Source organism: Cynara cardunculus, unplaced genomic scaffold, assembly GCF_001531365.2.
Source record: "Cynara cardunculus var. scolymus isolate 2C unplaced genomic scaffold, CcrdV1 Un_Scaffold_652, whole genome shotgun sequence".
NCBI classification, from domain to species: domain Eukaryota; kingdom Viridiplantae; phylum Streptophyta; class Magnoliopsida; order Asterales; family Asteraceae; genus Cynara; species Cynara cardunculus.
Window position 1 is genome coordinate 92,902 of NW_020200601.1, and position 25,193 is coordinate 118,094.

The following is a 25,193-nucleotide window of genomic DNA, read 5'->3' on the forward strand; positions in this document are numbered from 1 at the left end:
GTGTATATTGGATTGTTTAGATAGGTTATGTATCATATCTCTTCCGCAAACAATCTGTAAATTTTGTATTGATTTTATTTATCAATATATAATTCTTAAAAGTGAAAGTTTTTATGTTTGTATTCACCCTCCTTTTCTACAAATCGATTACCTATAAAATCTTGTAGATCGGGCTGGGACCAACAAGTGGTATCAGAGCAGTGTTTGTTTTTTGTGTTGTATTGTTGTTCAACTGGTGTTCTATTATCTTTTTTTTCATTAGATAATTTATTCCTGTTAAAATGGCTTTGCAAAACACTAGCACCAACTTTCACGATAATGGCTCTTTTGCCAAACCTCTCTGTTTCATCAGAGACAACTTCAGTCTCTGGAAGAACCGAATCTCTATTATTGGAAAGTGTGGATCTTGAGATCCCATACTATATTGAGAATGGACCTTATGTTTCATTCACAATCTCTCATACTTCTTTTCTAAGCCTGAAAAAAAAAAACTTCAGAATTCATAGTTTTAAGTCTGAAAATGAAGACTTCATAGTTCAGACTCCAGAGTTTGGGTGAACTATGTTTGAAAAAATAAACTTAAGAGTTCGGGTGAGCTAACTATGAATAATGACTTCAGACTTGTCATCTTGAAAAAACTCTGAAGTAAAATTTTTCAGTAAATTGAATTTAGAATAAAATGAAGTTAGCCCTATAATATAATTGGATTTAGAAACGAAACTATATCAGTAAATTGAATTTAAATTTAGAAATAAACACCATTTTTTTTTCTTCCGGGAATCAGTTACCACACGAGTTAATTAACCCAATAATAAAATCAATTGCATCCTAAATTAGTGAGATTAATTGAATAAGAGGATATATGTCAATGAAATAAGTATAATTGAGCTGTTAATGTAAATTGTGTTTGAATATTTTCAAATAAGTCTAATTTAACCACTAATGTAAATTGTGTCTAGATACATGTTTAGGCGAAAAAACAAAGAAACCGACACCAGAAGATGATGCGTGTCACCAAAGTTACTTATTTATTATAAGTATGTATATATATATGTGTGTGTATATATATATATATATATATATATAGGGTTGGGTTCACGTGAGACCAGCCTGTTTTCGTGAGACCCGTGAGACCACATTTTTACACGTAACCTTCACAGCAAAAACACTGTGAAGGTTTAAAAAAAGTCGAACCTTCACAGCAAAAACACTGTGAAGGTTTTAAAAAGTCACTTTCACAGCATTTTGCTGTGAAGTTTCAAGTGTAAAATGTTGGTCTCACGGGTCTCACGAAAACAGGCTGGTCTCATATGATCCCAAGTCTATATATATATATATATATATATATATATATATATATGTAACAGCCTCAAATTTCTCCCCCTCCCTCAGTCTCCATCCCTTATTTATATTTGTATGTATGTTTATATGGGTGTATTAAATATTGGGGATTTAGTACCCTTTTTTATTTTATTTGATCCTTTCAATGAAGTGGTAATCTTTCTTGATAATTACCTAGTAGTATTATTAGAACTAGGGGTAAAAGTAGGAATAAAGGGGGGGGGGGGTGTTACCCCTTGTGCTTTGACCCATACCAGGGGACATTCCATCATGGGAATGACCTACCTCTTTGCTTCTTTTGGTAGCCGTCTGTCACTACAGTAGAGAGAGGGAGTCTTTTTGCTTGGGAGGTCACTTCTTCTTGGGGATAAGAAAATAAAAGAGGAGAGAGGGAGAAGAGGGCTATCATTTCACACCCATGCTTTACCCTACCTTTTAGTCTCACCTTTTTCTTTCATTGCTTTACGGTTCAGCTCTTGCTTGGAGGAAAAGCTAAAAACCTCTGAAATTGAAAGAAAATATGAGAAGGGATGAAGGGAGGAGCAGTACCTGTTTAAGAACGAAAAAAGGGGGGGCTGTGGGAACTGAGTCGTCGATCCAGCCGTAGTTACAGGTTCTTAAGAAGCAGTTGTTGCTGCTGTTAGGTCTCGAAGTGCAGCAGAAGCTGCTGTGGAGCCACGAAGTGCAGCAGAAGCTGCTGTTGAGCCACGAAGAACTGCCGTTAGCTGCTGTTAGACGTGCTCGGTAGAACGAAATCGAGGCAGCAATAGCTGCTGTTTCGTGTCTCGAGTTCTGCCCGTTGAATCAATTTATTCCCAAGTTTCAGGATTTCTCCCAAATCTTGCAATGTGAGTTTATCCAACCCTTCTCTTTTTGAAGCTTTATACTAATCAAAATCATGGGTTATGCTCGACTTATACTATGTTTCTAGATGAGCACTTGCTTGGTAGAAATACTTGTGTCAAAGTAAGTTTGGGATAAGGCTTTATAAACCCTCATGTTCCATGTTTGGAGTTAAATATTGGTAAAATGGGAACGTTCTTTTGATTAAGGACTCATGCGAATATTCGAGTGATGTACAAGTGGTTGTACGTTTATATAAACGCATTTAAGTATGTCCTTAGAATGTAACGGCTTTGAAGGCATGGGAGTCGTTTTTATATTAGAAGTTATACGAGGAATGTGTATATTGGATTTAGACATTGTGATTATTATGTAATTTCCGAGATAAAAGAGTTTATGATCACGACCGACTACATGATTGGTTTAGGTTGATGTCGATGGTTTTATACCGGTAAGTGATGCTCTATAACGTTAATCTATGACTTACTTTGTGCTCCGTCATAATTAATGGTAAATCGGGACTCCCCCGTCATCTTCGGATGTCTTGACACTCCCACGTATTATTTATGACTCATTTTCTATATATATAAATATCGTATGATACTACGTCATTATTTATATTTATATAGTGCATGTATATCGTTTTATTTTATTCGTGGAAATGATGGTGTAAGTTGGTGTTAGGCATTGTGATTATTATGTAATCACCAAATCATCCTCTCACTTTCACTCGGTAATAGGCATTGTGATTATTGTGTAATTACCGAGGTAAAGAGCTTAATATCACGGCCGACTACATGACTGGTTTAGGTTGATGTCGATGGTATTAAACCTGTGAGTGATGCTCTATAACGTTGATCTATGACTTACTTTGTRTYTGTCATAATCAACGGTAAATCGGGTCTCCCCCGTCATCTTCGGATGTTTTATTGTTCCACTTCGAGTTATTCAGGTCTTACTGTCTCTATTCCTGTTTAAAGTTACGTCAACTATTTGCATGTATATTTTTATATATGTTCCTTTATGTTTACATAAACTCTTTTGTTTGGACTCACTAGACGTAAGTCTGACCCTCTTTTTTTTGTTATAATTATTTTTTAGGTTCCTTTAACGGTGGGGCTCTAAAGGGTTGAGAGGAGCGTTGGTTCGTGAAAGACTCTTTTGTAATTATAGCCTTGTTACTTTTGAACGTTGCGTTTTTGATGTTACGGCATTTTGGAGATTGATAGAAATACCCGTCTTTAATCTAGAAAAAAAAATCTAGATTTGTAGGTTGTTATTTATCTTCTCAGTAGCGGAATTGTAAACGCTATACTATTACTTTTGTTGGGTGAAATCTTTTTTTTTATCTAAGATTCTGGTTCTCGTTAGATATTTTCGGTTTAGACTATTTTTTAGGGTGTTACAATATATATATAATTTCTATGGGGTCTTCAAATTTATATTTTATTCAAATATTAAAAATTTATCGTTTTATCAAAAATATACAAAACCATATTATAAAATCGACAGAAACAAAGAATAAAATGAAAAATTAAACTCGAAAGGGAACAATCCCACCTAAACTTTGTTTAATGACAGAAGGCAAGAACATGGCTTGTCAATATGGTCGGTAATGGATAATTAGTGATGACAAACAAAGTCTTTGTTACTGAAGTCGAAATATAATTTTTAACATAATGAAATTCAAGATCTTTTGCTTTAATAATGAATGATCCGGTAATTACAGATGGTTGACATCAGTTTTTATATCGGGGTTAGAACTAGAATGGACCTAACGGAACCCGAACCCATAAAATAAAAAAGATGGAATCAAAAAATGAACCAATGTAAACGGTTTCAGTCTGTTTTGAGTTGGACACCAATGATCCGGAAAAAATCGGTTAAAAAAAAAACCTTTATATACGATATTTAAACCGAACATAAACGGTTTTAGTCTGTTTTAGCCCGATTCCAATTTTATAATTCAATTTTGTCGTGTTGAACATGACTTTTAGGGGCCGTTTACCGAACGCTTACTCAAGTAAGCACTTATCAATTGACGTTACCTTACCAGATGAATATGGTAAAGACTAAGAACTTTACTCGATAAGAGCAAAACAATGACCAAAAGTCTTACCCGGTAAGTGAGAGTGACAACTTTTACCACGGTTAGTGCTTACCGGGTAAATTGTTCCATACGATGTAGTTTTCGTGGACTAAAATCATATCCGGTAAGTAAACAATAGTGTTGAATTTCACGGGTAAGCACTTACCGGGTAAAGTGATTAGGTAAACGGCCCCTTAGGTGACTTTAAGAAAATCTTTTATGTTTTCTTTAAAACCCTCCTTACTGATTTTCTCTTACGCCGATTAACATCAATTTTTACTTCTACATTTTCAATCTAATGAATATTAGAGGGGTCCAAAAAGCAACATTTTCTCCCTAGATCGTTAATTCAAGTCTTTTTAAAAATATTGAAAATTTTTGTGACTGTTATCTTTAGGACCTCGTTAGTCACTTGAGGTGTCCACAAATTGATACGAAACTCTCAGGGAACTTTCCCGTTTGTGAATGATTAAATCACTGAGTTATTTTTTTTTAAATGAAAAAAACTATTGAACTTTCTCATTTTAATAGTTCATGAATATTTTTCTTAAAATAAACTATCGAATTTTTAAAATTGATTACATACATTCTTTTACCCTAAAAAACTACTTGTAACCATAGACTAGGATGGTTTTAAAGTAAAAAAAAAACTTTAATTAATTTTCCGGTTCTCAAACCCGCTGCCATTTAAACCCCTCACATACAACGATATCGTTCCCACTCGCCACTTCTTGTCTCCCCATTGTTGTCCATTCTCCATACCGTCAACCGTTCGTTGGCCCTGCCATTATATCCCTCTTTTTTAATCTATTTTTTTTTTCTTTTGATTATTTATATTTTATAATAATTTAATAAAGCATATATATAAACATAAAAAAGATGGGCAATAAAAAAAACAAAAAATATACAATAAAAAAGAAAATCGATGACAGAAGCCAACGGCGATGATAACCAGTAATAACACGTGAATGATGATTAGACGACAAGAGATAACCAAAAGTTTGAATAACGTATTGTTTGAAAACAATTAAACTATTTTTTTCCGTTTAAGGGGGTGCTTGAGATTGCTTATAAAAATAACTTATTGACTTATTCCGGTGTGTTACCGGTAATAAACACTTTTGAGTTTTTGGATAAACAACTTATACCGGTGCCAAACCAATAATAATAATTTTTTGATAAAGTTAAACCTTTCTAACTTATAATAAAGAAAAAAGTTCAAATAAATCCAATGGACTTTATTGTTTGGAACAATTAAGTCATTTAACAATTTTTTGGAACAAATAAATCTTTGAACATTTTAGAATCTATTAAATAACTCTTTAGACCTTTTAAAACATGTTAAATAGATCCTCATTCTTTAAAAATGTAACTTGCAACCTGAATAGAAGGTAAAATCTTAAATTAAAAAAAAAAAACTAAAAAAATCCTAAAAAGGATGACTACTCATCTTCTCCCTCTCGTCAGTCTTCATCACCGTTCCCTCCCGTTTTCATCATCGTTCCCTCCAGTCTCCTTCTCGTCTCCCTCTCCCCCATCGCCGCCGCACCACCCCTGTCTCGGCTCATCGCCGCCGCACCACCCCGTCGCCACCCCTGTCTCCGCTCGTCTAATCAGGTTTGCTCCAAAATTGTTCAATCATATGATTACACTTTTACATTCTTTTCACTTTGCTTCTGATTTAGCATCAATCACGAAATGGGTAGCCTATCTTCATTTGCTTCTTAACTTGTAGCCAAATTTGTACCCGAAGTCCTCACCTAGCTACAACACCTACTTTCTTAACCTTCAGGCTTAAGTATTCGGTCAGCTTCAATAAGCAACAATCTATCTGATCCATGAAAATCTTTGTTAGGAAGAAAAGAACAATACTTTTACACTAGTCACATGGAATAGGATTGTGGAACATTGGGAAGTGGAGTATCTGTCAATACTTAGTGAGAGCAAATGAGCCCCAAAGCTACCAAACCCACAACCAACATCAAGTAATGTGCACGTGTTAACATCATTTAAAGTGAATCACCCAAGGCATGATACAATTACTTTTCCCCCAAAAAGAGGTGAACTACACTCATACTAGAATGGTATATTTGTTTTTTTTTAATTTATAAATATAAATATTTTTTTCGTTCAAAAAATATTTAAGGATTTGATCGTTCAATATATGAAAGTCTATTGGTTTTTTCGGATTTTTTCCACTAACAAAATGTATTTAACAGATTTTAGAAAGTCCAAGGACTTATTTAACAGATTTTGTAATGTCTAATGTGTTTTGTAATGTCCAATGACTTATTTAACAAGTTTTAGAATATCCAAAGTTTTATTTGTTCCAAAAAATTATCCAATAACTTAATCGTTTTAAACAGTAAAATTTATTATTATTTTTTTTACTTTTCCCCATAATAAATTAATAAAAACTTTTGTTAAAAAATACAGGTTGTTTTAAATAAACAAATCCCAAACACCCCTGAATCTTGTTCAGGAAGAAAGTGGTTCGAGTCTTTTTAAAAGAATTTTCTCAATTACTATACATAAAAGTTGCCACGTGTATAACTGGAATCATTTGGAAGCCACGTTTCTCCCAAGTTACAGCCGCGATAGAAGTGCAAGATTACAGAAACAACCTTTTTAATCTTCCGAACTACGCTTCACGTTCTGTAAATTTCGTGATTTGAAAAGGGTAATTTCATCAAAGAATATATACTTTTCACCAAAATTCAAATTCAGTAGCGTTTTGCGCCACATCTCAAGAAAATGGACTACGAGCAAAGGTTAATCGCCGCCGCGAAGTACGTTTTCGACGGAGACACACGCGCGGCCGCGGAGGCTCAAGTCAACTGCTCCGATATAGGTGTAAACGCCACGCTTAAGCCTCACCAAATCGAAGGACTTTCATGGCTTATACGAAGATACCTTACCGGTGTTAACGTTATTCTCGGTAAGGGATTTACTTTTTCAAGACCGTTTGAATTTACAAGAATTGTGGTGATTTTGGTTGTTTCATCTGTTTTTGCAGGAGATGAGGTATAGTTGCATTTGTACCTGGAAACTGGAAGCCCGCAAAGTTGTGATCGATTTTTTTTAGTTACATTATAATTGTTGAATCGACAACTACAACAATAACATAGATCATGTTCTATATCTGAGCTCTGATTATCTGAGGAGTTGCTCCATTTTATGTTCTAGGATGAATTCTTGATGTTCCAAGATTCTAAAGTACATTTTAGTTCAGTTCATTGCCTTCTCTATTTTTTGCTACTGAATCTCTGTTTCTATCCGTATGTTGTTACTATCCCAACTGGTAGAATTGGCTGGAATAAAACAATTTTAATGAAGTTTCTATTTAGTGATTCACTGATGAAGTATGTCTCATTTGTGGGTAACATCTTATTGTTCTCATCTTTACCATCAAAATTTAAGCTATATCCGTAAAATATAACACAATTGTACTAAAATGCTTTCTTGATATTCAAAAGTGATGTTTGAGGCTGCTTATAGGACGTTGGTTAACTATGATAACTCCAGTTAAGGTGTGGTGCAGCTGAAAACCTTTTCTTTTTCTTCATATTCAATTTTCTAATTTGGGACGTGCTTTAAGCTTTCTCGTTAATGAACAATGCTTTTCTTAATCTTGATTGATCTCTAAATATTAGGAGCTTAAAGCATGTATGAGATAACCTTTTGACTCTGCCATGCCATGTTATTAAGTTCTTGTGCTCAGCCATTTAATTGCTATTGGCAGATGGGGCTTGGAAAGACTTTGCAAGCTATCGCCTTCCTGAGTTATTTAAAGTTTTGTCAAGGCTTACACGGACCCTTCTGTGAGCAATGGAAAACTGTTTTGCCAATTATAATATAACATGTTTTGATCATTATTACGTTCTTAAACATATCATGTCTTCTGCAGTGATACTGTGTCCTCTCAGTGTGACTGATGGCTGGGTATCCGAGGTAACCAAATTCGCCCCAAAGTTAAAGGTTCTACGTTATGTTGGAGACAAACAATACAGACGTGCTTTGAGAAGGGAAATGTATGAACATGTGGAAAAACAATCATCATCGCCCAATGTAAGTACCTCTTCTGGCTGCACCTGCTTACCAGCTTACCAGTAGGTAGCGGAACAAATTTTTGTTGACCTGGATGCATATGCTTACATGTTAAATAATGCAGGTTCAGTCCTTACCTTTTGACGTGCTCCTTACAACATATGATATAGCATTAATTGATCAGGACTTCCTTTGTCAGATCCCTTGGTATTATGCTGTTATTGATGAGGCGCAAAGACTTAAAAATCCTTCCAGTGTAGGTTTAAGATTATTCTAGTTAATTTAATTTACCACTGCGAAGGAGCATGTTATATCTATTGTTTCATTTATAGTGATACATTGGGATAATATTAAGGAAAATGATCTGTAGCAATTGTACAACTAATTTCATATGTATAGCTTAAATCTAGGACCAGTTTTGATTCTGTCTTTATACAACCTGTGATTTTGGAACAGCTGCTCTATGTATTGTAAATTTCATGCACACAAACCAATCGATGGAAATTACATTTTCAACCAATAATAGTAACCGGAACATTTTATTTCTATTTTACGCATTCCTTCATTTATTTTATACGTGATTGGCTTTTAGTACCCTCCAGGTGTCATGCCGCTCCTATAACATGTTGCAAAACCAGAAATTGTAATTCTGAACCATGGTTATATACTTATATTCCTTAAAGAAATTGCAGATATCAGGTTAATAATCTTAACAAGCATAAAATATGCTGAAGAAGCAGCCGTTCCGTAAATACTTCTGCTACAAAAATAGGTTGTGATAAGAAACGCTCAATTTTTTGTGCTCTTGCTATGGTTAAATGATCCTCTTCGGATATTTCTTACTTACCATACTCTTGGATCTCATAGAATACCTCCAATAATAGCCCAAGAGATGACATACTTTTATTTCTGCTGCCCATCCATAGTATAATATATGGCTCAGTACCTTTTCTTCTCTGTTATATATCTGGTCCCTAGAAGATTTACTGCTTCAGAAGTCTATTATTAATCTGATATTTAATTATTATATATTATCCTGCAGCAAAAGTAGACATGCAGATATGTTGAGTTAACACCTAGCTACGTAGATTTCCTTGTAGTGTATTTCCGCTTCATGATTTGATCCTTTCCAGGTTTTGTATAATGTTCTTAGAGAGCACTATATCATGCCCAGGCGTCTACTCATGACTGGAACCCCTATTCAGAATAGCCTTACTGAACTCTGGGCACTCTTGCAATTCTGTATGACTTCAATCTTTGGGACACTGGAACATTTCTGCGCTACATTCAAGGAAGGTGGAGATCCTTTCTCAGGTTTCATCCTGCTCTTCATAATGTACTATTATCTGCCTTCTCTTAGTGTCACATGTGCTTAAAGTTACTCTGGGATGTTTGGACTTCCATTAAACTTCTAGACCATGTATTACAACTTCTTTCTGGCCATCTTTTCTGATTGTGCTAAATTGTTTGATTTGGGAGGATATATATGTAGCTTTTTGAGAAGACGTTGCTATATTTGTTCATTATTTCTTATTGTGTTGATGGTCCATGATGTTATCCAGGTTTGACTTCCATCATTTTGTTAGAATTCGATTTTGTAAACTAAACCAAACCAAACCCCAAATGCTGGATCGGTCACTCAAGATCTTTGGTTTCTACTGGACTCGATTGGACCCAGAAATGATACATTGGAAAAATGCATCGGGTCTTCCAATATCAATAGGTTGATTCAAATTATTCGCTACAAAAGGAATTTTAGCGACCAACTTGCCATCAGATATTTGTCTTGAATGCCCCCAACCCCTCTTCCTCCCCAAACCCCAAAAAAACTTAAAACCCAACCCACTTGGTATGTCCCACTCGGAAGTGGGGTCTGAGGGGCAAGATGTATGCAAACCTGACCTCTACCCTAATAGTAGAGTGACTGTTTCCTTGGAGACCCGTTTTGTGAAAATTGTTTGCAAAAAGATTTTTGGTGGAGGACCGAGGGTTTCATAAAGTTTGCCAAAATTGAGAAGTGTTTCATAGCATTAGATTTTATCGTGAAATCATTTATACCTTGGGTGATTGGACTGATGCTATGAACATACTGTTCTTATGCATCCTTCTATGTAAGATGTTCAATGTGATATAATGTGTTCGAATCAGTGGTTGCTCATTGACTATTCCACCTTTTTTTTCTTAAGCAGGTAAAGGTGCACCAATAGTTAAGGATAAGTTCAAAAGCTTAAAATATATTTTGGGGGCATTCATGCTTCGAAGAACAAAATCTAGGCTTATTGAGACCGGAACCCTATCTTTGCCACCTCTTACTGAAATCACCTTGTAAGTTGCTTACAATGGCCTTTGTTCATGCTCAATTTCATTTCATGTTCCTCTTTCTGAAAATTGTTGGGTCTCATCTTATTCTTTTTAATTCGGATAAACTGTATTTAGACTGGTAAATCATATATAAACCACAGAGTGAATGGAAAGCCTCTATCCTTTGATAATATAAGTGAAAAGGGAAATCTAACTAGAATATTCTGCCAAGTAAAAGCAGCTTGCTCAACAACTTTGTTTTGGTAGGATGGCTCCCTTGGCGACCTTGCAGAAGAGGGTGTATTTGTCAATATTAAGAAAGGAGCTTCCTAAGCTTCTGGCATTGTCTTCTGGGACTTCTAATCAGCAATCCTTGCAGAATATTGTAAGCCAACTTCATGCCTATCAAGCTTTTTATGCATGACTTGAACATATAAAAGAAAATATTTCTTGGGGATGTTAATTCTACCAACAGTACAGTTTTTTCTCGAATTAAACTTTCTATACCATATATCATCTAACAAGTTATAATGTTCATGTGTTCTGTTTCCTTCTTTGTATAATTTGTGGCCAATTATACCATTTGTGTTTCTTGATTTCATGTACTTGATTGGGATTTGGAGGTAACTCATTCTGTTTGGAAAATAGTTTTTCTGATTGCATAAGGTTCTACTTTTATGCAGGTAATACAGCTACGTAAAGCATGCAGTCATCCTTACCTCTTTGCTGGTATAGAGCCTGAACCATATGAAGAGGGTGAACACTTAGTTCAGGTAGCATAAACGTAACATGTAGTAGAATGTGGTATTAAGCTCCAATTTTTTTTTTCTTACCTACCAAATGCAGGATTTTAAAATGTTGCTGCATGATTTGGAAGCTTAAAGAGGAAACCAATGAATCTCTGGACTGTTAAAATTGTTGGTTCATTGAAGGAGTTTTAAGATTTTGTTTGTATGAGTCCAGCAATAAATAAGCTTTGGCCACAACATTTGGGATTTATGAGATGTTGCAAGAGGTAAAGAGACCAAAATGAGATGAGCACAGAGAGAATCAACTCAGCTTTAAATTGTATTTCCGCTCCTCCTAGCTTCATTGATTTGTCAAGCTCCTTGGTTAAGAATTCATGATTACATTGAAATGATTACAAAATTATTGATTCTTCTTACCAAGCACTATTAGACAATTAAGAGTGATATATATATATATATATATATACTAGAAGAGTACTCGCGCAATGCAGCGAGACACATCTTGATTTTAATGTTCTATTTTATTCTTTGTCTCTATTGATGTTATAATACGATTTTATGCGTTTTAAACAAAACAATAATGATTTTATTTTTAAATAAAATATAAATTTGAAGATATCATAAAAATTTGAAAAAAATTATATCAATTTTAATATCAAATCAACTATTTAAAAGTTTTTACTTTTTATGTAATTTCTTTAATTTTTTTTTATTATAATTTAATTTAAGTTTAATAATGAAATAGTTTATTTTTGGTTTAATAATATAACATTTTATAAAAATAATTAAGTATTATGTTAGAACTTAATGATTATCCTAATTATATTTTARATTTTTTATATTTAAAATGAGATGTTTATTCTGTATTTGATTATGTTTATCTGCAGTTAGTTACATGAATTCATATATGGAGCTTTAATAATTGTACTAATGCACAATCTACTTGTAATCTTAGGTAATAAGTAATATGCATTAATAAACAGTATTTTATGCAAAAAATGGGTTTTAAGAGTTTTTTGTCAAATRCTTTATAATATAGTATAGATTATGTGTTTTTAATAAAAAAATAATGATAAAAATGTAAATGTGAAGATATCATAAAAACTTGAAAAAAAAATACCAATGTTAATATCAAATCAACTATTTAAAAGTTATCATTTTTTATTTAATTTATGTAATTTATTTTTTTATTGTAATTTAATTTAAGTTTAATAATGAAATAATTTATTTTTGGTTTAATATTATAAATTTTATAAATATAATAATTAAGTATTCTGTTAGAATTCATAATTATCCTAATTATATTTTAGATTTTTTATATTTAAAATGAGATGTTTATTCTGTATTTGATGAAATAGGATATGGATGAAATCAGATAGGATGAAATCGTTTAGGGATGAACGGGTTTAGGGATGGTTTTAGCAGGTTGTACCATTAGCAATAGATGTTGTCTTTAAGAGTTTTAAGAGTTTAAGAGTTTTTAAGAGTTTTAGCCAAATGCTTTATAATATAGTATAGATATATAATTATATTAGAGGGTCTAGAGTGTAAATGTATCTCTTATATATATCCCTGATTGTAATCGATATATACACACACAATTACCAAGTTTATCTTGGTATCATAGCCGGCCCTAAACGCCCTACAGCTGCTGCCCTACGGCTGCTGCCCTACCGCTGCCGCCATACCGCAGCCGGCCCTAAACGCCTACAGCTGCTGCCCTACGGCTGCCGCCCTACCGCTGCCGTCCTACCGCTGCCGCCCTACCGCTGCCATCACAAGGCAACCCTAAAGCTACCGCACCCGTCTTCTACCCTACGGCTGCCTCACCTTCTGTCCAATGACAACTGTTGCAGCTTTCACTCCAACCGAGAAAACCACCCATAACTCCCACAAGTTTGGCTTCACTTTATCACCAAACAACTATGGCTATTGGAAGACAATGGTTCAACTGTTCCTTGTCACAAACAACCTGTTCGGCTATGTGATGGCACCATTCCTTGTCCACCGATGACTATCTCATCATCACCATCTGGAAAAGATGCCGACAGCACCACAGTGCCCCCACCACAACCGAATCCTACCATGCTGTGTCTTGCCTTTTGGTTCTATGCATCTCTTCCTAGTGTCTTCAACCATATAATATAATGTGAAAAACAGTGGTCAAAGAATTTCACTAAGCTGCTTCTTCTAAACAACAGTTCACAAGTAAATCAAGGTCTCACTGTCCATATAAGCCTTCTATCATCTCAAGCTTGGTCACACAAAATGATTTGCTAATTTCTAACAATACTTCTTATAATTTATAACAGCACATCGTCCAAGAGAGTCTTTGTGATGTCCGATAACTTATTATGTCGAGTCTAGCATCTTGCAAGATGTTCTCTATGGATTCATTTGTAGGATATGTGTGAATGATTAATCAAAAAGTTCACAAGTTAAAAGTAAGAAGGCCGAGCTTTATCTGCTGCTTGAGAACGTGTTGTAGATTCCACTTGTTGGTTGTCCTTCTCTTTTATGAAACAAGGAAACAGCTTGTATGGACTTCTGTTGATTTGTATCTTTTGACTTTCTATGAGCTCTCTCGGAGTTACGTAACACGATTTGTGTTCGTTTATGATTCTTTCAGGCAAGTGGTAAACTTATAGTCTTGGACCGGCTACTTCAGAAGCTACGCAATGCTGGACATCGTGTTCTTCTGTTTGCACAGATGACACATACACTTGACGTATTGCAGGTATCTTTCCTTCTGTTGTTTACCCATGAAAAAAAACTGGCAGCTATGTGAGTGAAATTTTGAAATACAGGACTATATGGAGTTGAGGAAATATCCTTATGAGCGTCTTGATGGATCCATTAGGGCTGAAGAGCGCTTTGCTGCAATAAGGAGTTTTAGCCAACAGTCGGTCATAGGAAGTTCCAATTCTGAAGCATCACATGACAGTGCATTTGTCTTTATGATTTCCACCAGAGCAGGGGGTGTTGGCTTGAATCTCGTGGCTGCTGACACGGTGAACCTTCCCTATAATAGTAGATCCATCTTAAATTTCTTTGAAGTAAAGTTCAGTCCCTGTAGGTTCATTATGGATTTCTGTGCCCAAGAAATAACGGGGGTTGCTAAGTCTTTATTTGACCACTGTATCTAAAAGTTGCTTTAAATCTGTTATCTGCTTCAAAGTTCAAATGACAAAACCTTCCACTCTTGTAGCATAAATAATAATCGTTATTGAAGTTTTTGGTAACCCCTGGTGTTAGGAGCCATGACAACTTAGCATATCAGTGTCTTGAGTCTTGTTTAGCCTATGTAGTGAGTTTGCAGACTTGTTAGGATTAGAGAGCACCATCCTAGGAGGGGGATTTGTGTAAATGTCTTCATCCAAGTCGATCTGGTTGCATATTTTATCCCATTTGAAGTACAGTAGCAATAAGCAAATGGTCATTTTCACCAAAGGTGAAGAAGGTTTATGTAGCCTTTGCTATGCAATAAAGGAAGATGGAATTGAATTAGACATACTTATTTGTTTTTCATGAAGGAATGGAATTAATCATTCCGTAAGGAATTTGATTCCTTCTATTTGGTTGATTTTTATTCCTTGGTGGAGGGGTCTTTTTTTCGTTCCCTTGTGGGAACACCAATTTTTCTAAAAATACTGAAATTTTAATTCAATTTCTTTGGTTTTTAAAGATAACTACAGTTTTTTCTATTATAATCTTATCGTAGGATTTTATTGATCTTTTATTTCAGTAAATAAAATTTTGATGATTTTATGAAATTATTTACCGACTAGAAGTAAAATAATAAAATTGTATTTACCAATCAATCCAATTCGTTTATTTATTGATACAAACAGAAGAAACTGTTTGAATGACTCTTTCCATTACCTTGTGCGTTCCATTTTTTGCCATTCCATTCCATCATATCAAACATACCCTTACGGTAGTCCAAGCCCTCTTTTTGAGTGCAACTTCTGATGGCCAATCAAACCTTTCATCTTTCAATTTGTGCATGGCTTTCAATTTCACTTCGTAATTTGCAGCTGACGAGCTTCTTGCCATTACGGAAATTAGTGACGATTCATATGCATGGTTTTCAAAATCGTTTGAGGTGTACGCCTCGAGGCGCCCAAAACCGCTCACGAGGCGGTGTCTCATGGTCCCTGGACGAGGCTTAAGCTTCAATTGGTGAGGCGGTGTCTTGAGGCGTTGAGGCGTTTCTGAGGCGCACGCCTCTCCAAACAACATTTTTTTCTTCTCCATTTCTTACTTTTTCCTCTCTCAAGAAGATATTCATCTCAAAGGCCAACCCGAAAAGTAAGTGCTTTTTAGTTTGTGTCGATATTTTTAGTTTATGTATAATGTATTATATTATCTTATATGTATTTCAGTCAAGTATATATGTTCTATATCATGTATATTGTATTGTCTATATGATAATGTTTTATGTTTGTTCTTTTGTATATTTTCTTTATTATTTTATTTTCTGTTTTCTGTTTTTTTATATTATTTTCAGTTTTCTGTATTATTTTTCTGTTTTCTGTGGATTTGGAAGATGAAAGTGATCGTGATTATGGATACGATTGTGGAGCTGTACAACTTGATCATGCTACGGGGAACTATAAGTTGTAGATTGTATGTTTTTAGACGTATAACTAGTATTTTATGAATCTATGACATTTAAAGTTTGGTATGGACCTATGTTTTGCTTACTATTAATATTTATGAATTTTATTTGTTTTACGCATCGAGGCTTGCGCCTTGGACCTCCTCGAGGCTTGTGCCTCGGACTGCCTCGAGGCTTACGCCTCAGGGCGTGGAAGGAAAACGCCTCGAGTCCCAATTCCGCTTTCTAAAACCTTGTTCATATGCTATTTGCCTCAAACTCCTTGGTCATAGCTTTCTGCCAAACTGGATTAGTAGCTCATGATTCATAATTAGGTGGCTGTGTATCTTATCGATATCACTTGGTAACTGCTGATCATGTAAAGGAAGTGATCTAAAGCTACATGCTGAAGAGAGAAAAGGAGGTGATAGTAGGACCGTGTGAGAACAAACAATTGAGTTCAAGGAACTGTATGTAGATGAAAGGTGACACACATATTCTTGAAGATGTGGAGGAGGATTGTGAGGTCTAGTTTATCCCCTCACAGAAAATATTTGATGCTCAGAGTGTGGGATGGAGGATGATAAACAAGATGACTTTGAGTAATAGTAAGTCTGTGCTGGTATCCATGGTAGAGGTTGGATTGGTTGAAGGGACAAGTGAAGAATCAACAGAACTATGGGGAAGGGAGTGAGAGTCAAAGGTAGGAACGTTTTGGGTGGGAAGAAGACTAGGAGCAGAATGAGTGAAATGATGATAAGGAAAAACGGATTCATGTCTTGATATTTGAACCTTTGGTGTCCAAATTAATTTTTTATTGATAAGCATGTCATTGTATGTGCAAAAAGTTTATCACCCAACTTAATTTAGTTCCACACGGCCAAGGAAGCATCGGTTTTTAATCTCATTATGACTTGGTCGTTCAGAAGAGATTCTTTCTCGATCAGAATAGTGGAATGGAAGGCACTACAAGAAAGATATATTCCTTTTCAAATCACCCTGCGAAGACAGACGTTTAGAAAGGTTCTCGAATCGTTCTCATCAAGAAGTTGTTGGTAGGCTAATGTAATTTATAGAAACACAATATACTTGCTTAGAACATGAAAAACAATTCATGTTACTACTAAAAATAGATGAAGGATGTGGATTTACTTTCTGGACATGTTGGTATTGTAGGATTTCGTTTATAAGTAACTTTATAAAAATGTAGCGGAAATTAAAAATTGATTTAATTAGGTTACTTCTTTTAGAAAACTTTTCAAAAAGAAACCCTTTTCAGATCCAATGACACATTTAACTGAATCTAAACAAACCATAGGATGTTTAGATGTTACCTTTTAGGGTTTGTAGCAGAATCTGACAGGGGCACCATTAACCAAAGTAGGTTTCCTCTACAACACATCCACACATGAACATGCTTAGGCCTCAACCGTGTGCTAGCTCTAAACCCTAGGTTTCTAGTATGTGTTCTTTTTAACATAGAAGAATAAGGTTTCTATTAAAAACCTTAGGTCCATCTATTGAAAAACATATTATGCCTAAATAAAGGTTTTATTTAATTTTATTAATCATAATAAAATTATATGTAAATACATTTACACATAAAACCCTGTAATTATCATAATTACACTTTTAACACATACTTTAATTATTGTGCGAGAATAACAATTAATAACCAGCTTGATATTGTTCGGGCATTTGATTATCCAATAACCATATCGAAGCATACGCTTTCCTTGTGTGCGACTTCTAGGTTTACGTATTCTTAGCAGTATTGCTGTGCGACATGTGTCATGGGCATATAGAAACTTACAGTATTGAACAGCAACAAGTTGTGAAATTGGAGTATCACGTACTATAAATTCATGTGAAATGACAAGCAAATACTATGAAGAATATATACATAAGAAGCTATCTATTACAGACCCGGGTTGGGGGTGGGTGGGGTGGGAATCACTACCGTTATACCGTGAACACGTCATGAAGTCCCCACAACTATGGTGCTGTGACAGCAAGTATACCCTGCTGTTACACGTGTTTTGGAGTTCAAAACGTCATGAAACTAAAGCAAAGCAGAGAGATACAATCTTGATACAGCTATAAACTGCTCTTCAAAACAGTACCAATAGTCTAGCACAATTGTGATTTATGGCAGAAATCGGACTGTGGAGAGTCATTTTGTACATCCATGAATTAGTCCTCAGAGATTCATGATGACCCTTAAGAGACCCAATAGGAGATGCTTAGGTGAATGAATGATGAGAAAATGAAAACGCAAGCAATGCATGCAAGTGCACAGAAAATCACCTACTGAATATTTACAATGATCAACACAACATCACCATAAGATGTGCTGTGGTGGGAATAGGATGATAAAAAGAGATGATGGAAATTAATCAACTATGATTGATTTTCTGGAACTAAAAGAAGTATAAAACACAAGACAAAGTACTTAACAATGACAATAATGATGGACGGATGAAGAAACCATCCCTAGATTACCAACCACAAGGGACTTGTACTTGCATTCACACCACCAAACGTACTTTTCATTGTGTCAACACATTTTTAGAGGATATACAAGCCTGAATCCTTGGTGTAATCCATTTGTATCAAACCAAAAGTAGGTGTGGTTAACATGATATGATAATAGAGATGGATCATCCAATGATTTAAGAATTTGATTTTGCTGTTGTGTTCACTCTCTCCATCTGGTTCTCATTGTTTTTCATCTTCTTCTTGCTCCTTGGTAATATATCATGTTTCTCTCAGTCTTTGAGAACTACCATATCCTGTATATAGTTTTGCTTAACTAATATTGCAAAAGTACAGCAAAAGCTGGTGTCTCGTGCCTGATAGTTATGTAGTCTTGTAATCTTATAACTATCAACTTCTGAAGGAGGGTTTGTATTTAATTAGTATTTAAGTTGCCTGCTTTGTGCATGCTCTTCTAAGATTTTTTGTCAGTTGAAGGCGTGCTATATGCTTATCTGACCATGCTCCCCTGCTTGAGTGTCTTATTCCGGATAAGAGGTAGAATTATGCCTTCCATAATTTCAATGTTGGTTGTAGGATGCCAAAAAACAAAAATTACATGCTGATTGGGTTAAAGAAAATCTGTAACCTCCTAAGAAGATAGCTGCAGTTCTTTATTTCCTAGCTATAGCTTCACATCTATCGGTCACTTCCCACCCTGACCCTCTCCAGGTTATTCTTTTAAGAATTTATTACAAGTCCTGTACCTCTCACAATGAGATTATGTGAAGGATCCTTGGCAGGGAAAATGTTCATATTTAAAAATCACTCAACAGGCGTGCCTTAACAATGCACCGGATCCTTAGTATTGATTATATGATGTTTGTAAAACTGTCTGTATAGTTACTTCTAAGGGAATTTCAAGTATATTCTTCTCTTCTGATTAAAGTAAGTACGTTTTTAGCTTTTGGTCCTATCGACTCACTGAGGAATGAGGATGGTGCCAAATGCAGGTCATATTTTATGAGCAGGATTGGAATCCACAGGTGGATAAACAGGCTCTACAGCGGGCACATAGAATTGGTCAAATGAACCATGTGTTATCTATAAATTTAGTTACTGAGCGCACGGTGGAGGAGGTCAGTCATGATTGATAGAACAATTGAATATACAGGGAACTCAAAAGTTTTTAAATCATGGAATCATAATTCGGAGGAATCTCTTATAGAGCTGAACATGCTTTACATCCAGTTATTATAATATCCATTGCAGGTTATCATGCATAGAGCAGAGAGGAAGTTGCAACTGAGCTATGACGTTATGGGTGAGGATGCTACAGACAAGGAAGGCAAAGATATGGTAGGAGTTGCAGCTGGTGATCTGCGTTCTGTTGTACTTGGGCTACGTATGTTTGATCCCACCACCGAAAGCGAAGAGAGTTCGGATCAACTAGACAGGTCAAAAGTGAATGCAATTGTCGAAAAGGTAATAGCATTCCGACATGGAGGCCGATCAGAAACAGAGGGTGGCAAGGTTGAGATCAATTCAGAGAATGTATTAAGTGAACATGTTTATGTTACAAGAAGCCCATCATCTAAGGAATTTGAGCCCATTCTAGATGAAGCTTCATATCTTTCTTGGGTTGAGAAGCTCAAAGAGACATCAGAGACATGTCATAACTCTGCGTTAGAGGAGCAGAATAAGAGATCTTTACCTAAGGAGAAGCATCTCAAAATGGAGTCGATTAGGAAGAAAGCTGAGGAGAAGAAACTAGCAAGATGGAAAGCTGAGGGATACGAGTCACTGTCAGTCAAGGATGTTGTGTGTCCGGCAGATGGTAATATCTTGTCAGATTCTGGTTCGGTACATTTTGTTTATGGAGACTGCACACAGCCATCTAAAGTTTCACCATCAGAGTCTTCTATAATATTCAGGTAATTACTTTCCTTGTTTTTATCTCTAAGAGTGTTGGTAACATATGAGATACAATCATGCACCTTTCTTTCCATGTCTCTTCCCTCGTCAGTCTTGTTATTTGAGGTTGTAATTCATATATTATCATTTTCAATAGTTTGTTACTGTATTTTGCCTTTTGGTTTCATATTTTCTTTTATTAAAATGCTAGGTGTATGCAGATTACTTGTTTAGATTGTCATCTATTATGAGCGTTCTATAAGTATTGAATATGTTATGAATTCAAGCAATGGGATATGTCTTATAACTTGCCCCAGAAAATTTGCAGAGGGCTTGGACCTAATTCTTATCCCAACTATTGTAGGTATATATGTTTGCATCGTTAGCTTTGCTAGGGTTTCATGAGTCATTTTACATCCGCGTAATCCCTAGATTCTTTGCAATGAATACCTCTCTCATGTTTCCCCCCACAATCTTGGTGTTGTTTATGTTTTCACTTATTCCATGTTTGTCTAACAGTAAGCATTAGAAATATAGCCGCTTTTGATTTTAGCGAGTCTTGTGCTACATAAATGTAGATTGTAATGTCTCTCTTGGATAGCTTTTGGGATGAAATACAGTCTGATTGATCATGATTAGCATAGCCGCTATATCTGTTTGAAAGCTTTATCTATTTGACAGTACCAGTAAATTCCAATGGATATAAACCCTGTCTTCTTATAAGTTGTTAAAGTTTGAATCAGTCAGGTGAATATACATCTTTTCACTGAAACAAAACAATAGTTCCAATATCATCTCTCATTCTTTTTATCTTGTCATGGAAACAACCGCTCTACTCTCTGGGTAGAGAACATGTCTGCATACATCCCACCTTCAGACTCCACCTCTGTGCGGGATATATTGGGCACGTTTGATTTAGTTTATTCTCTTTTTCTGAACACAAAAAGTTTGTTAGCAACGAAGGCCTGACTTCATAGCTGCGGGGATGCATTGTTGAGCTTCATTTGTTTCGAAAAAAACAGCTTTGAAATACATTTATCTTGCTACTCATACATACAGAGTATAATCTCTTGCAGTTGTGTTGATGATTCTGGGAACTGGGGTCATGGTGGTATGTTTGGTGCACTAGCTAAACTTTCATCGCGAATTCCAAGTGCATATGAACGAGCTTCTGAATTTGGGGACCTTCATCTGGGTGATCTTCATCTTATAGAAGTTACAGGTCTGCATCTTAATGTTTAAGGTTTTGATTAATGCGCTTGTTTAAGAGTGTCCTGTTTGTTCAACACTGTGGACCTAGCATAGTATTGACAAGTTTTTATGTGACAACCATTTTCTTCTTTTGGTGCACTCTGGACCAAATATTGGCACTAAAGAAGTTCGGTAAGGCAATGTTTGGCAAACTAGCTGATAAACTAACTGTTAGCTGAAAAACTAGCTGTTGGCTAATAAGCTAGTTGTTTGCTTATAAACTAGTCATGTTTGATAAAACTAGGTTATGGTTGACAAACATGAGGTCACAGCTATCACAACAAAATAGTTCTGTGTACTCGTGCACCTTTTTTCTTTTGTCGTCTATAAATTAATATATGATTCACAATTTGCACAATCACTTGGGACACTCCTCGCTACAATTTCAATCTTGTCATGCTCATGAAATTTGCAACATTCCCTTTGTTGGGAATCTTGAAGTTAGGATTACACCTTTATCCATCGTCATGATGACTATTTATTTATATTATGTCATTAATTGAAGGCCATCTAAGGTATTTTGACTTTAGCAAACAATAAGTAAAGGTTATCTGCATATGCCTCTGTGTGCAGAAGGTGATGACGAGGAGAATAAAGTTGCTGATACTCGTCTGTGGGTAGCTCTAGCTGTGGTGCAAACATATAATCCCAGGCGTAAAGTGCCACGTAGCGGTATCTCTATTCCTGAACTGGAACAGTGCCTGTCAAAAGCTTCATTTTCAGCTGCTCGAAATTTTGGTATGTATGGTCAACACTTGAACTCATCTTCTCTCTGTGAGGTTGTGGCTTCTGATTGCTAGATCTCTGTTGATTTGTGTAAATTATGATCTTCCATCTCATATTGTTATCTTATTGTGTTCTCTTTTCTGGAATTACAATAGCTTCGATCCACATGCCACGAATTGGTTATCAGGATGCTTCAGACCGATCAGAGTGGTACTCAGTTGAGCGACTTCTTAGGAAATACGCTGCTTTATACGGCATAAAAATTTACGTGTAAGTCCTTCCACAAAAAGAAGTGATGGCTTCCATAAGTATTGTTTTGGCATCTTTTGTTCATTTCCATCGTGTAGCCTTCCTTGCTTCCACTATTTCAAAAATAGAATCCAAATTTGACTTTTTGACTTTCGAATGGGTCAGTCTCGACTTCAAACTAACCAGACTTTGGGTTTGTTTCTCGGATCAGCACCGTTCAATTTTCTTTAGATTAGTCTAGGTGCATATAAACGGGCCAAACACCCACGGTTACTATAATTACTTAGATTGTTGCCATAAACCACAAATATTGATTTTGTTTGCAAGAGCATGCAATTATTCAAACGACGACTGGGCAATATATAAATTCAAAAGTACGTAATTTTTATATCGTTCGTATAGTTTTTCTATTCATTCTCGATCTTTAGTTTTGTGTTTATATCCTCTCACATCACACATGATTTTGAATCATATCTTCAGTTTCGCAGTTCATATAAACCGCACCCATAAAATGATAGTGTTATTGAATGTCGAGAATAGTATGATTCACACGATTTTTATTTATGATTTGCAGGTATTATTTTCGAAGATCCTCTTGAATTTGGATTCTGGAGATATATTTGGGTCATTCAAATATGTGACTTCAAATGAGTTTTTAATTAAATTCAAACCTTCTGGCGCGTATACGAATGAATGGCTTTGTACTCTTGAGAAGGTCCTGGACTTGATTAGAATCTCATTTAAGGTTATATATCTAAAAAGTCTCAATCTTGTAAAATGTGTAAGATAAACATGTCTAATCTCTAGATATATTTGGTACTCGGGACTCCGTTACTGTAGAGGTGGGCAAAAACCGGGCCTTTTCTGGCCTTTAACTCGTCCTAATTTGCCGATCCTATCATATTCATCTCGTGAGTTGATTTGTCATCTATCATCATTGATCTTGTGGTTACCCTTGCCTACGGTCTTCATATTTGTGAGAGCATTTTCAACAGATTATCGAAAATAGAGAAAATAATAGATTATTTAAGGGCATTTTTGTCCGATTCTTTAAATGTAGAGTCAAAAATTTAGATCTCCAAAAAGGAATAATATTCAATTCTAAGACCTTCTCCGGTTTAGAGATTACCGATGTTAATTATATTATTAGAATATTATATATATATAGACTTGGGATCATGTGAGACCAACCTGTTTTCATGAAACTTGTAAGACCATATTTTTACACTTGAAACTTTACAGTAAAATGCCGTGAAGGTAACCTTTACAGTGTTTTTGTTGTGAAGGTTCAATTTTTTTTACCTTTATAGTGTTTTTGCTGTGAAGTTTCAAGTGTAAAAAGGTGATCTAACGGGTCTCATAAAGACAGACTAGTCTCATGTGAACCCAACTCTCTCTCTCTCTCTCTCTCTCTCTATATATATATATAGAGAGAGACTTGAGATCATGTGAGACTAACCTGTTTTTGTGAGACTATTTTTTTACATTTGAAACTTTACAGTAAAATGCTGTGAAGGTGACTTTCACAGTATTTTTGCTGTGAAGGTTTGGATTTTTTTACCTTCACAGTGTTTTTGCTGTGAAGTTTCAAGCGTAAAAAGGTGGTCTCATGGGTCTCACGAAAAAAAACTGGTCTTACGTGAACCCAACCATATATATATATATATATATATATATATAAACATTATTTATCTCACATAGATATTAAATTTTAAACTTTATCGATAAAAATAATAAAAAACAAACTTTTCTCTTCTAACTAATATTTTTTAGAGATTTTCTTATATTTTCTCAATAAAACAAATCTAAAAGCGTTTGTAGGTTAAAATTAGTGATGGTTAAACCGGCTCGGTCTGGTCCGGGACTGTAGGAGGACCGCAATCGGGACTGGTAAAGGACCAACCTGACCCAAGACTGGTAATGACTGGTTATAGGACYGGTAATCGGGACCGGTTCATGATTTGGGGTGTTTTGCGGGACCGAGACCGACCGGGACCGGTAATGGACCAGTTTGAACCGGGCCCATTTAAAAAAAAATGTAGCCTTTATTTTTTAAAAAACTAGCCGTTTATGATTGTTTTTTGGCCCTTTTCTTTGTATTTTTTGCATTGTGAACACTATATATAAGTGTCTTAGTTGAGAGGTTTACATACCAAGTTCTCAATTCGCAAAAAAAACGTTCACAATTCTCGGTTTCTCGCTACATTTTGTGACTTCAACTCTTATTCATTTCTCGTTTCCGCTAAATATGTATGTGCATACTAACTTTGTAGCAACATGCTCGCAAATGATGTTCAAAATTTTGAAAAAAATTGATCTATTTTATTTTTGGAAACAAAAAACAATCTCAATTCCCGTAGGTTCAGAGTCCGCCTTTTCTCTTAGGTGGTGTTTGTTTTTTAAGAGGTGCTGAAGTCTGAAGTCTGAATTTACTTCTGAATTTTAAGAGGTGATGCTGAAGTCTGAAATCTGAAATCTGAATCAGTCAGACTGTTTGTTTTTACATCTGAAATCTGAAATCTGAATCAATAAGACTGTTTGTTTTTATAAATTGACAAACTTCTGAAGTCTGAAATCTGAATTAATTCATTTCAATTACATTTAACTG

At 35.3% G+C, this 25,193-nt stretch overlaps 1 protein-coding gene across 8 annotated transcripts; it reads left to right on the forward strand.

The window, feature by feature from the left end:
- Window positions 1-6,993: 6,993 nt before the first annotated feature.
- Window positions 6,994-23,513, forward strand: LOC112501876 (probable helicase CHR10). 8 transcript variants are annotated; one of them, XM_025105622.1, is made up of 17 exons: window positions 6,994-7,211; window positions 7,290-7,297; window positions 8,016-8,094; window positions 8,181-8,341; window positions 8,445-8,576; window positions 9,454-9,616; window positions 10,507-10,645; window positions 10,889-11,006; window positions 11,305-11,394; window positions 14,000-14,107; window positions 14,178-14,381; window positions 19,459-19,584; window positions 19,718-20,379; window positions 21,436-21,581; window positions 22,184-22,348; window positions 22,492-22,604; window positions 23,160-23,513. In XM_025105622.1, exons 1-17 carry the CDS (start codon window positions 7,028-7,030, stop codon window positions 23,373-23,375), a joined length of 2,814 nt encoding a protein of 937 aa, XP_024961390.1. In that variant the 5' UTR covers window positions 6,994-7,027; the 3' UTR covers window positions 23,376-23,513. The 8 variants fall into 8 exon arrangements, with proteins under 8 accessions (XP_024961390.1, XP_024961391.1, XP_024961395.1 ...); XM_025105623.1 differs by having other exon boundaries at window positions 8,520-8,576; window positions 9,454-9,634; XM_025105627.1 differs by having other exon boundaries at window positions 9,454-9,634; window positions 22,492-22,606; window positions 23,160-23,302.
- Window positions 23,514-25,193: the final 1,680 nt, after the last annotated feature.

Coding starts and splice junctions, on each gene's coding strand:
- LOC112501876 (XM_025105622.1), top strand. CDS start 7,028: ATGGACTACGAGCAAAGGTTAATCGCCGCCGCGAAGTACGTTTTCGAC. Junction 8,342..8,444: donor AACAATCATCATCGCCCAAT/GTAAGTACCTCT, acceptor TAAATAATGCAG/GTTCAGTCCTTACCTTTTGA. Junction 11,007..11,304: donor AGCAATCCTTGCAGAATATT/GTAAGCCAACTT, acceptor ACTTTTATGCAG/GTAATACAGCTACGTAAAGC.